The sequence below is a fragment of the Acinonyx jubatus genome, chromosome D4, assembly GCF_027475565.1.
Source record: "Acinonyx jubatus isolate Ajub_Pintada_27869175 chromosome D4, VMU_Ajub_asm_v1.0, whole genome shotgun sequence".
NCBI lineage: Eukaryota > Metazoa > Chordata > Mammalia > Carnivora > Felidae > Acinonyx > Acinonyx jubatus.
This window is the reverse complement of record NC_069391.1, coordinates 10,848,075-10,864,324: the sequence shown is the minus strand read 5'-3', so window position 1 is coordinate 10,864,324 and position 16,250 is coordinate 10,848,075. Positions and strand designations below refer to the sequence as shown.

The 16,250-nt window shown below is 45.1% G+C and overlaps 1 protein-coding gene across 1 annotated transcript in view; it reads right to left on the bottom strand.

Annotated features, from left to right (window-relative positions):
- The window catches only part of PSMB7 (proteasome 20S subunit beta 7), a 59,120-nt gene extending 51,191 nt beyond the window's left edge, over positions 1-7,929 (bottom strand). Inside the window, exons 1-4 of the mRNA XM_015061327.3 lie at positions 7,771-7,929; positions 7,236-7,329; positions 6,412-6,509; positions 4,842-4,982 (exon numbers count right to left, since the gene is read on the bottom strand). Of these exons, the coding sequence (XP_014916813.1) occupies positions 4,842-4,982; positions 6,412-6,509; positions 7,236-7,329; positions 7,771-7,832 (395 nt within the window). The 5' untranslated portion in view covers positions 7,833-7,929. The remainder of the gene's footprint in view (positions 1-4,841; positions 4,983-6,411; positions 6,510-7,235; positions 7,330-7,770) is intronic.
- Positions 7,930-16,250: the final 8,321 nt, after the last annotated feature.

Here is a 16,250-nt window from a genome sequence, read left to right as displayed (position 1 = left end):
GCTACTTCCAGGAACCAAATTCTAAGGATATACTAAGACAGATACACAGAAATAAATGCACAAGGATGTTTACTGCAACAGTTTATGATGCCAAAAAAGCGGAAACAGAACTAGCTAAACAAACTGATATATATAGCTATGCAACAGAACACTACACGATCCAGATCTGTGTGACGTTTTCTCATACACGATTTTTGTTAATTTCAAGTTTTTATTTAAATTCTAGTTAACATATACAGTAAAACTGGTTTCAGGGTGTGCAATTTAGTGATTCATCGCTTACATATAACACCGAGTGCCCATCACAAGTGCCCTCCTTAATACCCATCACCCATCTAGCCCATCCCCCACCTATCTCCTTTCACCAACCTTCAGTTTGTTCTCTATAGTTAAAAGTCTCTTGGGGCGCCTGGGTGGCTCAGTTGGTTAAGCAACCCACTTAGGCTCAGGTTATGATCTCGTAGTCTGTGAGTTTGAGCCCCGCATCGGGCTCTGTGCTGACAGATCAGAGCCTGGAACCTGATTTGGATTCTGTGTCTCCATCTCTCTGTCCCTCCCCACTCCCCAAAACAAACAAACATAAAAAAAAAAAAAAAAGTCTCCTAAGGTTTGCTTCCAACTCTCTTATCTTCCTTCCCTTATGTTCACCTGTTTTGTTTCTTAAATTCCACGAGTGAAATTATATGGTATCCGCCTTTCTCTAACCGACTTATTTCACTTAGCATAATACATTCTAGCTCCATCCACGTGGTTGCAAGATTTCAATGGCAAGGTTTCATTCTTTTTGATGGCTGAGTAATATTCCATTGAACATATATACCACATCTTCTTTATCCATTCATCAGTCAATGGACATTTGGGCTCTTTCCAGAGTTTGGCTATTTCTCCTACACTACTGATGGTAGTGCAACTTAGTACAACCTTTCCAAAGGGTGGTTTTGGCAGTATGTATCAAAATGTTCAACATGCATACCTTTGACTCAATAATCCACTTCTAGGAATTTACTTTAGAATACAGCCTGAGAAATCAATCACACAAGTAAGTACCTAAAGGTTCTATGTTTCAAAGGTTCATGGACTACCTTAAAACGAGCAATATTGTTAAAATTCAAAAACTGGTTAAATTATGGCACATCTAGAGAATGGAATACTGCGATACCACCAAAAGTTAATACTGATGGGTCATAGACCCCTTTGAAAAACGGATTCATATTGTGGAACCCTGACCCCATAACAATGTACACACAGGTTCTACTGTTTTGGGAGGGTTACAGGTCTCCAGAACACCTCTGTGGGCTCAAGGTAAAAACCGTTCTACTACTGGGAACAGCAATCACGATATACTATTATGAGAACAGGTCAGTTACAAAACCACACACAGGAGTCCATTTTGGTAATAAATGAGCACATAAGCAACAGTATAAAACGTCTGGAAGAAATAATTCTCAAAGGTTTACAATATCTGTGTCTAAGTAACGAAACATCACCGTAACATTTACTTCCTTCTTTTCACATTTCCACTGTAGGAATTTTTTATAATCATCGCATGTTACTTTTACAAAAATTGTTTCAAAGGTGATATTCATTTTGAAATGCTCCAAATGGAAACTATGCAACATGAACTGGCAGATGGGAAGATTAGGTTGTATTCTAGGATAGAATATACAACTATGATCCCATTTTTATGGAACAAAATATGTATTAGTAAATGGAAAAAAAGCTTGAAAGGCATACAGTGACCTGCTAGCACCAACTGCTTATGGGTAGTAGGAACTCAGATAATTTTTGTATTTTTAGTTTATCTCTTATCTTCTGTCTTAAGTTTTACTGTGAACACACACTAGTAATAAGGAAGGAAGCAAAGAAGGAACAAATGAATGGGTGAACAAACAACTTAAAAGAGTGGGAGTACACACACCCAACCAAAACATGATTCTCCCTGAATTGTAAAATCTTTATTTTTTCCTTTGGGCTTTTCAGTATTTTCCAACCTTTTTACAATGTATATTTATTCTTTCCTAAGAAAAAAAAGCACCACTAATATAATAAATAAAAGAGTCTCTATATATTCAAAGAGTTTCTAGAATACAGAACCACAAAGACTTCTATTAGATTCAACTAGGAGGCTCATGCTCAAAAAGAACAGCAGTACATCCAGCCATCATACAAGTAAAATAAAAAAACTGCTTAAATGAGGGAAAAGATGTCCACTTCTATTTATCAAACCCCCTTTCTTCACCAACTCACCTACACAGAAATGGGTCACTTTGGGAAAAACAGAACAGTAATAGCACCTTGACTACATCTTGTTCTCTTTCTCAGCCTCTGAATTTTATGGGGATCTAACTGTGCATCAGGCCCTGTACTAGGCATTATTGTCAGCCTTGCTTCTTTATTCATTTCCTCCTCAAGTCAGAGTCAGAAACTATTATCCTCGTTTTACTGAGGAAGAAAATGAGGTTAAGAAAGCTCAGAAGAACAGCCCAAGGTCACACAACTCTAAGTGCTTTAGATGAGACCTGAACCAAAACCTCTAAAGTCAAATCCCCTTATACCACTTTATTTTTTGTAACTCATTTTATGTAACTCAACAAAAATGTTAGAAGATATAATGAACCACAAGCATCCTGGTTAAATTTTTAAATGTTCCTCTCAAAACTTTGGTAAAATTTAATTTGTGCAAAGGAACTAAAATTTTGCAAATTTTGCAAAGTAACTAAAAACATTAAAACATTGAAAAAAGTGAATTTAGAATTCCTAAAACACTCTAAAGAGATTAACAGAAACATCTGCTAGGTTTAGCGAGATGACTGGAAAGAATCTTGAACATTTGCTATTAACTGCAATTTTACAAGTTTAAAAATTGTTTTAAATGTAATGCACCACACAAACCACCAGAGGGAGCTTTAAATTTAAAATCAAAATCACAAAGGTCTTCAGAACACTTGATTAACAGATGTGCTTTAACAAGTTCTCGCCACTGTCCTGGGAAAATTTATTTGATAAGCGGTAATTCTCCAGGATTACAACGATGACCATGGACATAAACAAAAGGAAATCACTGACATAAGGGCTCAGTACAGCCAGAGCACGGATTAGGTAGATACGACTAGACTTCCTACCCATAAACTTCTAAGTCCTGGTCTTCCCACCTGCAAAATGGGAACTATGCCACAGCCCTTGCTACACAGCTACGCTGTGCCTCACAGCCACGTGCTGAGAGCCCAGGGCCATGCTAGACTCACAGACAAAGACCCACAAGTTCACAGGAAGGCAAGGGCCAGGCAAGCAGGAAGTGAAACCAGGCAAGGACCGGCAGACCACAGCACTTCTGCCACTTCTAAAGGCAACATCTGCCACTCAGTTCCAGAAGATTACTGCCACCTATCATCCCACCCTCTTTCTGAATTTTTTCAAAAGAAGCCAGAAAAAATAAAAAATTTTTTAAAAAGCCAGAAATCCAGATTTTTAATTCCAATCTCCCCAATTTAGATTTATTGACCACTATAATTTTTTTTTAATTTTTTTTTCAACGTGTATTTATTTTGGGGACAGAGAGAGACAGAGCATGAACGGGGGAGGGGCAGAGAGAGAGGGAGACACAGAATCGGAAGCAGGCTCCAGGCTCCGAGCCATCAGCCCAGAGCCCGACACGGGGCTCGAACTCACGGACCGTGAGATCGGGATCTGAGCTGAAGTCGGCCGCTTAACCGACTGCGCCACCCAGGCGCCCCTTGACCACTATAATTTTAAAGACACTGTGACCCAGATATAATTTCTCTACAAGCAGAACATGGCCTGTGTGCTGGCAGCTTACAATCTTTGCTTTCTATTCCTGCTTCCCTTTAATCTTGCAGGCCTCGATACAGCTGCTGCTGCTAGGAACAGAGATAAAGAAAATGTTTTTTGTAAGCTGCTTAATGAATGAGGAGGACCAGAATAATAAAGGCCTCTGATCAACTTCAAAAAGAAAAAAAAAAAGAGAGACAGAGAAAGAGAAAGAGAGAATCTATTAAAGGTAATGCAGGTCTCCAAAAGAGAAGCTGGTATTCTAACCCATGACTAAATGCTCAGGCTGTTTCCAAGCTCTGCTCTAATACACGGTCTCTCTTCTCTTTACAAGGAGCAAATGAGAAGCAAATGAGAAAAGAGACTTAGGATTTGAAAACCAGGAGACCTACACAAACGTAAAGTGATGATGTGACTAAGGAAAAAAAGGAGACAAAACTGAGAGGAGCTGTGGGTGGGAGTCAGCATGGCATGAAGGTCAGATCAGGCAAGTGACTATACTTCTGTAAGCCTCAGTTTCACTTAAATATTGATGTTAACAGTCCCTATCTCAGAGTTCCAAGGATAAAAGGAGATCGTGCATAAAGCACGAAGCACAGGACCCAGCAAAAAGAGACAGGTAAATGTGGGTTAATATTAATGTTATTAGACCCACTCACAGCCAACTACAAATACAATTTTTTATTTCACTGCTACTTTGTCCCTACAAGAGAGAGAAAAAAACCAACTGTCTGTGTCTGTGTTCACAAGATGAACTCAAAGGTAACTTTCTTTCTATAAACAAAAGAGGACTGTTTGTAATCCAGTAATACCCTATGCCTCAGGAAATGACTTGGTTGGTCACATGTGTTACCTTCATGGGGGAAAAAAACAGACCCCATAAATTCAAATACATAATCAAAAGCCTTCTGAAATTAAAATGGTTAACAACTGATTTCTAGAATAAAATGTGTATACCTGAATGCTTTTTCTGTAGTTTCTAGGTTCCCAGATGCCAAACACCTAAGACATAAGAAAAAGATGCTATAGAAACCCCTATCCTGGAATCTTACCTGAAAAGCATCTGCTTCAGCATCCGATTGGCCGTCACAACCCTGGGAAGGCGGCCAGTGGAGAGAGAGTGGAGCTCCAAATTGGAAGAAATGAGCTGGGTTGTCATGTCTGTGTCTGCAGCTGTCCCAGCACCACAACAACTAAAAAATACAATTAGAAACTTAGATGAAATTCAATTACCAAAGGGCTCAATTAGAAGTGGAGCTTCTTGGATAACTTCCATCAAGTTTAGGTACACAGAGAGATGTTTTTGCGCATATTCTGCACTGTTAACTACTCTAATCTTACATAAACGTGAAACTGAGAACACTCATCTTGTTATATGCAAATATATTTTCTGTGCCTCAACAGAACATTGCAAATCATTAGCTTCTGTGCTCTTACCAGACTGAGCATTTTACTACTCCTAAAAACATATCTGAGTTGTACCAAAGAGCAAGACATATTAAAAACCTTAAAATTTAACATTCACCAAGCATTTACCACCAGGTACCAACCATTCCAAAGTGCTGAGAATAAAGAAAATATGAAACAGTCCTAGTACTTGATTGCAAAGTTGAGTGCAGGAAACAAAAGTAGGCAAAATTTATAATACCTTATATAATACGATATAGTAGCATTAGCACAAAATGCTATGGGAAACTGGAGGAGAGAGCGATTAATTCTGATCTTTGAGAAGAGGTTTCATATGAGCTGGATTTGAAAGGATCACATAAGAAACACTGCAAAAACAAGAGGAAAGGGCAATTCTAAGCAGAGGGACTGGCAAAAGCAAAGGTGAAAGAGCTTAGAGATGAAGCGAACAGGGACGGTCTGGCTGTAACTGGAACACAAGACAATGGCAGCGAAATACGCTGAAAAGGTAAATTTCTGTGACATTGTGCAAGATCTTAAATATCATGCTACAGAGTTTCAATTTTATTCTGAAAGCAGTGTGGAAATGTGAAAAGTCTCTTGAAATGTTTTTAAAGAAGAAAAGGACATAATCAGATCTGTGTTTTACAAACTTCAATATGGCAAAAGAACAGATAATAAAGAGACCAAAGGCAAAGAGGCCATTTAAATGACAAATGCAGGGGCACCCGAGTGGCTCAGCCAGCTAAGCAGCTGACTTCGGCTCAGGTCACGATCTCATGGTTTGTGAGTTCAAGTCCTACAACAAGCTCTGCACTGACCCTGCACAGCCTGCTTGGGATTCTCTCTCTCTGCCCCTACCCTGAGCTCTCTCTCAAGGTAAAAAACGATTTGGGGGTTTTAATCTGCTATAAACAAACAAACAAACAGATAAATGACAAATGCAATAGTCCAGCTGAGAAACAAGCATATGAACTAAGGCTTTAGCAGACGGAACAGCTGAAACAGAACTGGGACCAAGCGAATTAAAGACTAAAGCAAAGAGAGAACGTGAGGATAACCAGCTCAGGTGACAGGCAGATGAAAATACCATTTAAGGGAGATAAAAAGAAAATACAAGATAAACAACAGGTTTTAGTAAGGAACACAGTAAATTCCATGTTGGCTCTGGCAAGTTTGAAAATATAAGAGCTATTCAAACTAACTGATACTTACTAAATGTTAGGAGATATGAAGTGTATTTTTGAACAGTTCTTGTCAGCAACAACCATCCCTTCAGTTGCCCTTGTATCTGCTCCAAGAACTATGCCATCCTATTTTTAAAAACATATATTTTAAAACAAGTTCACATATACAAACCCACACCTCTCTACTCTAGGGAAAACAATGTTAGCCGTCCCCTGCTTCCCCCAAACCCTTGAAGGGTTGGTGAGATGGAGCCCCAAGTCCGGCTCTGCACTGACAGCATGGAGCCTGCTTGGGATTCTCTCCTTCTCTCTCTGCCCCTCCCTTGCTCACGCATGTGTGTAAGCTCGCTCTCTCTCTCTCAAAATAAATAAAGTTCAAAAAATAAAATAAAATAAAATATGCCACCCTTTATCTTTAACCACGATAACCATCCTCTCTTTCGACCTTTCAACAATTTAAGGCAGGAGTTACTCTGTTCATTTGATGGGCAGGAAAGCGTGGCTGTGAGAAGTGACTTGCCCAAAGTTGGAAGCAGCATCAAAGTTAAATGGCTACATACACCTGTCTGACCAGAAATCTTGTATTCTCCCATTATATCACCCTGCTTCCCAAAGCAGTACGTTAAGACAGAAAAGTATTGGTCTCCTGTCAAAAATTCTGCAAAGTGAGAAAAGAATATAAACTGTTGATAAACGCACAAAACCTCCCGACAAATCCCAAAGGCCCTTTTCCTGACGTTCTTTGAGATATGCACCCTTCTTGACAGAGCCCAGAGAAGCGAAAGGAGGCCAAGTGGCCTGCATCCCGTGATCAGCTGTCACTGCTGCTGCTGCCGGCCTATCCCTGCTCACCTTATAGACCACCCCCGCGATGGTCGTGCCAGTCTTCCGGGCCGTTGGAAGCTTGTACCCTTTCTTCGCAAAATCAGCTTCCAAGACGGCATTTCTGAAAGCAAAGCAGAGAATAAAGCGTCGAAGGGCAGGACCACCTTGCGCCGCACTGGCACGAAGAATGTCTAATAGGGAACTCAGGAAGAGAAAAGCTACTATTCGCTTTCCATCCCTCTGTTCACCGAATCCCCTCAAGATCAGGACTAGTGTCGCGTTATTCGGCATGCAAAGCGTCAGAGAGGGGCCGCATCTCGCCCAAGGAGGCAGAGATGGAGACTGGCCGGCTGCGCTGGGCAAGCGGAAAGGCAGACTCGGCTTTGAGAGAAACCCACTCTCAGGCTCTCATTCCCCTGAGTCACACGGGCCGCGGGGCGCAGGCCGCAGGCCCCGCCGTTCACCCTTCATTTGGACTTCCCAGATCAGACCGCGGCCCAGCTGCGACCCCGGCACCGCACTCCCACTCCCGCCCTGAACCTGGCCCCGGGCATGGCCACACCTGCGACAGTTATCAAAAGAGAAACCTCCGACCGGGGACTCATAGACCGACACAGCCGCCATCTTCCCGAGAAAATATTTCCGGAACACGGGCGGGAACTAGCAAAAAAGAGCAGGTCACTTCCGGCGCCTGCGGCGACCTGGCCTGAAGGGGCGGGGCAAACTCCGCGCCTGGGCGATTGATCTTAGCGTTCTGGACTCCTAGAGGAGCCCGGACGTGTTTGGAGTATTTCGCCCCAAGTGGCGCGGAGGAGTAACTAACGCTGGGGGCCAGGAAAGGACTTGTCCAAGTTGGTGGCACGGGAGACCAGACTCCTGCTGACCACACAAGAGCTGTGTCTACTGTTGATCAGACTCCATGGGGGCTTAGGACACAGACACACGCGAGTTCCAGGCACAGTGCTACGTCCTCCTTACACTGAGCGAGTCCTCTCAGTTCTGAATCTCTTTCCTCTGCTGCCAAATGGAAATAACAGCTATCTCAAGAGACTGCTGTGAAAATGAACAAGAAGCACATGAGAAGATGCTCAACATCATCAGTCATTAGGGAAATGCAAGCCAAAACCACAATGGACACCCGCTAGGATGGCTATAATTAAAAAGACAGAAAATAACAAAAGTTGGCGAGGATTATGGGGAACCCCGAACCCTCATACACACCTGGTGGGAAGCAGTTCAGCGGTTGCCCAAAATGTTAAACATAGACTGAGCAATTTGTCTCTGAAGTATATACCCAAGAGAATCAAAAGCATATGTTCACAAAAACGTGTACACAAACATTCATAGCAGCATTATTCATAATAGCCAAATAATAGAAACCACCCAAATGTCCATCATTTGGAAACAAAATGTGGTACATCCATACAACAGAATATTGCTCGGCCATAAAAAGGAATGAAGCATTGATAAATACTACAACAGGAATGAACTTTGAAAATACTACACTAAGTGAAAGAAGCTCAGCACAAAAACAAAAACAAAAAAATCACATGTAGTATGGTTCCATTTCTTTGAAATCCATAGTAGGCAAATCACTAGTTTCCAGTGAGAAACTAGATTAGTGGTTGCTAGGAAATGGGGGGAGGAGAAAATGGGGAGTGACTGTTTGAGAGGCACAAAGTCTCTTTTTGGAGTGATGACAATGTTCTGGAATTAGGCTGTAGTAATGATTACATGACATTGGAATATACTAAAAACCACCGAACTGCACGGTGCATTTATGTTAGATTAATTTTATTTTGATTTGTAAAAGGCTGCTGTAAGAATTGAAAATTGTACACGGAAAGCTTGTATCCCTGGCATATAGCAGCTTTTCAATAAATAGTACTTAATATTAATACATTCATTTCATAGCAAGTAAGCGACAGCCTCGGTAACTGTGGAATGAAGTGACATAATCTGTCACAACTGTGTGTTCAATAAATATTTGTCAAAGATTGAATTCTCTTTCATTACTTTTCTGGGCCTTTTGTGTGGAATTAGGAAAATGAAGCCTCACCTACCTACCTCCACAGGAATCTACTGATGAAAAAGTCTGAGTGTATCCTCTGGTGATTGTCAAAAATGAGAAGATCTGAGCTCCGCTCTAGAGAAGTCCATTTCCTGATGACAGAGACTCATCACCATAAGACCAAGACAGGACAGTTTGACATGCCCTGGATGCCGTGGGAGTCAGGAAATAATCCTAGAACCGCCTCTACAATATTCATCAAACTCTCTCACTCCTGCCCTGGGCCCAGCCTCAAGGGAATGAACACAAGATGAACCAGATGTACCTCCTCTCCACATGTTAGGGGCTGAATTTTGTCACCCCAAGATTCTTTTTTTTATATATTTTTTTATTTTTTAATGTTTCTTTATTTTTGAGGGAGAGACAGAGCATGAGCAGGGGCAGAGAGGGGAGACAGAGAATCCGAAGCGGGTTCCAGGCTCTGAGCTGTCAGCACAGAGCCCAATGTGGGGCTCGAACCCACGAACTGTGAGATCATGACCTGAGCCAAAGTCAGACACCCAACTGACTGAGCCACCCAGGCGCCCCTGTCATCCCTAGATTCTTATGTTGAAGTCCCAACCCCCAATACCTCAGAATGTGACCTAATTTAGATGCAGGGCCTTTACAGAGGGAATTAAGTTACAGAGGTCATTAGGGGGGTGCCTGGGTGGCTCAGTCAGTTAAGCATCCAACTTCAGCTCAGGTCATGATCTTATGAACCCCGCACTGGTTTCTTTTCTTTTTTTTTATTTAATTTTTTTAATGTTTATTTATTTTTGAGAGAGAGCCAGATGGAACGTGAGCAGCGGAGGAGCAGAGAGAGAGAGAGAGAGAAGATCCGAAGCCTGGTCTGAGCTGTCAGCACAGAGCCCGGCATGGGGCTCGAACTCACGAACTGTGAGATCATGTCCAAGCCGGAGTTGGACGCTCAACCAAGTGAGCCACCCAGGCCCCCCACACACACACACATTGGGTTTTGAGCCCCACATTGGCTCTCTGCTATCAGCGCGGACCCTGCTTCTGAACTTCTGTCTTCCTCTCTCTCTGCCTCTCCCCCTCTCGCACTCTCTCTCTGTCTCTCTCTCTCAAAAATAACCATTAAAAAAACAACAAGAAAAAGGGCATTAGGGTAGCTCCTAACCCAGTATGACTGATGTCCTATTAACAAGGGGAAATTTATGGGCGCCTGGGTGGCTTAGTTGGTTAAGCGACGACTCTTGATTTTGACTCAGGTCATGACCTCATGGTTCTTGGGCTCAAGCCCCACATCGGACTCTGTGCTGATGGCACAGAGCCTGCTTGGGATTCTCTCTCTCTCTCCCTCTCTCTCTCTGCCCCTCCCCCACTCGCATTGTCTCTAAAAAAATAAATAAAGGTGGGGCGAGTTTACAGACAGACATTCACACAGGGAGAGCTTTGTGGACTTGAAGGCAGAAGTGTGCGATGCTTCTACACGCCAAGGAACGTCAACGATGGGCAGTCAATCACCAGATACAGTGATGACTCGAATGCGATTGTGGCAAAGGAAGCACAGCAGCCCACAGCCCCCAGAGGGCGGTGGCAGGGCGCCTGTGTTGCCATAGAGTCTGGGTGAGACCCAGAGGAGCCAGGAAAGGATATGGAAATGATTTGTGATCTCGGTTTGTCCCGGGGCATTCCTCTTACGTGGATCTCTTAGGTACCGTTATCGCTCTCAGACAGCTGGAGGGGAGGCATCGCCTGTCTTGGGGCCTCTGGAGGTGGCCCAGCAAAGACAGTTGGAGCCAGCAGAGGGCGACAGAGAGCCTCCAGGCAGCCTGGGCCTGGCCTTTGAGAGGCTCAGCCCAAGGCCAGGCAAGCTCCACTCAGCCTGTGACAGGGCCTCGGTCCCTTCAGTGGTTTGAAGGGCAGCTCCCGGTCCCCAGCACTCAGAGACCCCTGCTTCAGCCTCCCTGTCCAACATGACTGCTGTCCCCTGGGACTGCAACCCTGTCCAGAATGCCCTCCCCAGGGTGTGGACACAGTCCCACTTAATCCCCAGCAAGGGCCCAAAAACTTGACAGACCAGTAAAGCTCTGGATTTGGCTGTGTGATCTCAGGGGAACCATCAAGCTCTCTGTGCCTCAGTTCCCTAGTAATATAGTTAACAACCCACCTTCCCTGAGAACACCCAATCTGCTTTGTACACAGGATCTCCTGATCATCCCAGGCGCTGAGACTGTGCCAACACTGGAAAAACAAACGATTAGGAGACAGATACTGTCCCTGCCCTCTCGGGGAGCTAGAGGTCCCCAAGGACCGGGCATCACTGCCCCACTTTACAGATGAAACAGCTGAGGCCCAGAGAGGTGAAGCCAATGATTCAAGGCTGCACAGCTGACAACTGGCAGTCAAGATATAAACCACATGCCTCTCAGCCCCAGACCAGACACAGAACCACACCTCCCTTCGATTACGGCTCAGCTGGAACCCAAGTTCCCATGTTCCCTGGGGCTTTGCCCGAGCAAAAGCAAGGTTTCCTCCCCAAGGATTCTCATCCAGACCAGCTATTTCCCAGCTGTGTGATCTCAGGCTGGTCTCTTCATGTCTCTGAATCTCAGTTTCCCCATGTGTAAAATGAGAGAACATTACAATGTTTCCCTTACCTCATGCGTCCTGAGTAAGACCATGCACTTTGAATGAAAGCACTTCATTTATGCGTTCATTCAGTATTTATTAAAGCCCCTCCTTGGTGCCAGGCTCTTGGCCAGATCACAGCCTTAAGGAGTGCTGGTCTGGGAACTACACCTTCAGTTCACTGCACTAAGTGCCCTTTAGGGGCATCAGATCACAGCCAGAAGACGTTCCCAAGAGGGTCTGAGGCAGCAGGGTGGGCACCCACAGGACAGGAGTCAGCACCGAGACTGAGAGACCAGAGCGTGCCTTTCCACAGAGAGTTCAGCTGTGCGTGGCCCCCTGCACCACCCCGGGTTTTCCAAGGGCCTGGCAAGCACCCTCCCTGTCTTGGGGCCTCTGGAGGTGACCTGTAGGCTGCTAGGAATCCAGAGTGGGACAGGCCCTAGAAGGTTCACCCCCATCCTCTGTCAGGATACACACACATCCGGGGGTGCCCCCCACCGGGAGTCTTGGCCAATTTCCCACTGCAGGGAAAGCAGCCCATGATGCTCCTGGTTGCTAAGGCAACTGGGCCCTTGTTTTTCCTTCTTCATAAATAAGCTATAAATAGACAGGGCAAACCTGGGCGCCTTCCTTTGCATGAATTAGAGCAGCTGCTCCAGGCTTCAGGGCGCCTGGCACAGCGCCCAGGTGCCAAACCTCGCTGCCCAGCCACAGACGCCCAGTGGGAAGGCACAGTGGGCCCACGGCCGTGTCCCAGCCATGTGGATTCCCGCCACCCACTCCGGACTCCCCTGAGACACTTAGCGGATTTGGGGTGCCCTGAGGAGACCCACAAAATCCCAATCACTGAAAACAAGGCCTGGGATGGGTGTTTCACTACCTAACCCCAGAGAATGAAATGAGCCCTTGTGGAGTGACCCCCCAGCTGACAGTGAGCAGGAGTGGGCACCACCCCCCCCCCCTTTTCCCATCTGGAGCTTGTACAAGTCTCTGGGAAATCAGGGAATACCTCCCGCTACCGTAGCACGTTAGAATTTATTATAAATCCTTTCTCTACCTGGTTTAATCATCATGGTCAACACCCATTGAGAGCTTTCCAGATGTAGAACAGGTGTTCTGTTAAGCACTTTACATGCCGCAACCTCATTAATCCTCCCAGCTACCCAGGTGGTGCTGTTAGATTTCCAGCGCAAGGGTGGGGAACTGTAAGCTGAGAGAGAGGAGGTGCCTGGCCCAAGGTCACGTAGCTGGTTAGCAAAGGAACCAGAATTTGAACCCAGGCCTGTCCCGGCCTCTCCTTTCAACATATGATCCTCTTAATAAACCATGAGGGCAGGAATCACAGGGGGGATGCCCTGAGTGGGAAGGAACAGAAAGAGCAACTGAGACTCAGAGTGACAAGGGACAGGCCCATGGCCACAGGGAGGGAGAGTCAAGGCTGAGACGTGGGTCCCTGGAGTGTGGGCTGCAGAAAGTGGGATTGTTTGCATCACAGAGGAGATTCGGGTAGATGTGAGTACCTGGTCGGTGAGGGCAGGCCTCCTTGGGGAGGTGAAGCTGACACCAGGTTTTTGAGGAAGAGAGTAGAGAGAAGGGAAGAGCTTTCCAAAGAGAAGTACAGCCCATACAAAGGCGTGGGGTGGGGGGGCAGGTTATAGGGCTTGCCAGGTCTGCAGAAGAGCAGGTAGGTGGGTGTGGCCACAGGGCAGGGGTGAGGTGGGGAGGTGAGGATAGTAAGCTGGGTGGGCTCCAACTATACGGGACAGGTAGGCTGGCTCTGAAGCCTGGGCGTGTCCCGAGGGCCCTGGGGAGCCATGGCAGGCTTGTGAGCAGAGAAGCAGCACATCCTCTCTTGGGAGAAGGGGCTGCTTACTTGACAAAGAGAGTTTGAGCAGAGCATGTCACCCAAACAAGGCATCCTGGGGCTGCTGGACCACAGCTGACGGATGCTTTCTCCAGCTAAGCCTACCTCTGAATGTGTCTCCAAGGCACATCCTCCTCTGTATCTTCTCTACGGTCCTAGACTTGCCGTGTCTTTCCACAGTGAGGCAAATGCTACCTCATTCATTCATTCATTCATTCATTCATTCAGACATTCCTTGAACAAACTTCACTTCTGTGTCTGGCACTGTGCCGGGCACAGGAACACAAAGACTCTGCCCTCAAGAAAAATGACTACAGAAATGAATAAGAGAGTTAAAAGACCAGAAGTTTCTGATAGGGACTGCACAGGGTACAAAGAAGTACAAAGAAAGAGAGGGCAGCTCCCCCAGGGGAGGAAAGGCGTCTGCGAGTCCTTTAAACGAAACGTGGGAGTACGAACAGAACTTTGAGGAGGAGCAGGAGCTGGCCAGCTGGGGTGGCAGGAGGAAGAGAATGTGCTCCCGAAGGAAGGGACAGGCTGAGCAGACCTGTGCAGGCATTAAAGAGCCTGGCATGTGGGGAAGCATTAAATGAGAGGGGTTGGGGGCAGGGGAGCTGGACACTCGGCAGGAACCAAGGCAGGTGGGACCTGGGAGCCCTCCTCTGGTATTAATCAGGGGGATGACGCGATCACACAGCGTGTTGTGAAAATCAACCTGGCAACTGGTCAGAAGACGGATGGACAGGGAGAGGCCGGAAGTAGGAGAGCAGGGAGGAGACGAAGGTGGCCTGAACTTGAGTGATGGCAGTGACCTTGGCAAGAAGGGAACAGTTTCAAGACATACTACAGAAAGTCGGATAGACGGGATGTGGTCAGAGGTTGGAGATAGTGACATCCTCCAGGGCTCTGACTTGGGGGGGCAGGAATTTCCACGTGGGTTCCCTTAGGACATCTTGCCTTGGAGGGCTGGGCTGGGGAGAGGTACAAGAGTTCTTGAGAAAGTGGTGCAAGTTCCGAATGTGGATAAGATGCCACAGGAGGGTGGGCAGAGGGAGAGAGGGGAGCCAAGGACAGAGGCCAGGGACAGTAATTTATCAGGCAAGTAAAGATGAGGCACGGGCGAAGTGGGGAGAGAAGGCACAGGCAGGGAGGCAGGCGGGGACCAGGGGAGAATGACATCACAGCCACCACGACGGGGGAGAAGGCTGGAGATGGAGGGAGGGTCCCGATGACAGTCAGGCAAGAGAAGGACCAAAATGTGTCCACCGGACCATTCTCACTGACTGTGCTGTTGTCACTATCAAATCTAGCAAAGACATTTTTTCTAATAATAACACTCCATGTTAGCAATGATGTGCCTAACTTTTGTAGTTTGTTAGTGGGAGTGTAAAATGATACAAGCTTCCTGAAAAGCCATTTGCCAAATAGTTCAGAATCCTATATGACACAGCGCTTACGATTCACAACACGGTATTGTGCACCTCAAAATTTGTTTAGAGGGTAGCGCTCACGGTGAGTGTCCTTGGGACACACACACACCCCATAAGAAAAAAAGGAAACTATTGGAGGTATATGGATACGTTTACTGCCTTGATTGTGGTAAGGGCATCACAGATGTATGCATACACATGTCCAAACTCATCCAACAGTGTGTAGTAAATCTATACAGTTTTTTTTCTGGTGTATCAATTGTACCTCAGGAAAGCTGGATTTTTTTTAAGTTCAAGATCCTTGAAAAAGTTCAGGGCATTTAACCCCAAAATTCCACTCCTAGGACTCTTATCCTCAAAGATGCTCATTGTGGCGTTATTTAAAATGGATTATATTGAATTTTATAATGTATTATATATTGGGTCTATATTAGATAGTGGATTACACATATTAGATATTATACTGGATTCTTTATATTATAATATATAGCAATAATCTAAAGAAAATCTGGAAACTGCTTTAATGTCAAACAACAGGAGAGTAACTGAATATTTTTTGATGGAACATAAGAGGCCATTAAAAAATGTGTTTTCAATGCATGTTTAATGACAGAAGAAAGAGTGAGAAGTGAGCAGAATATACGTGGTTCCAACTTTATAACGTATGTGTACATTATGTATGTAAAAAAAAAATCATGTTACTAACAGCTATAATTCCTCACTGGTGGGATATCAGGCTATTCCCATTTTACTCCTTGTGCCTCTCTGCATTTTTTTTCAAATTCTCTACATAGCCATTATTTTTCCCCAACTTTTTATGTTGGAATTTTTCAAACCTTCAGAAAGTTGCAAGAGTAATGCAATGAACAATCCCCCCTCCCCATCTCTCCGATGAACCAATTGAAAGTTACACAACTTTACACAACGATCCACCCCTAAAAACTACAGCATGAATCTCCTAAAAGCAAGGACATACTCCTACCTAACCACAATACCATTGTGTGGATGCAGTATTGTTCTCTATTATTCAATCTACTTTCAAATTTCCCCAGTTATCTCAATAACAACCATTATGCGGGTATCTGGCTGGTTCAGTT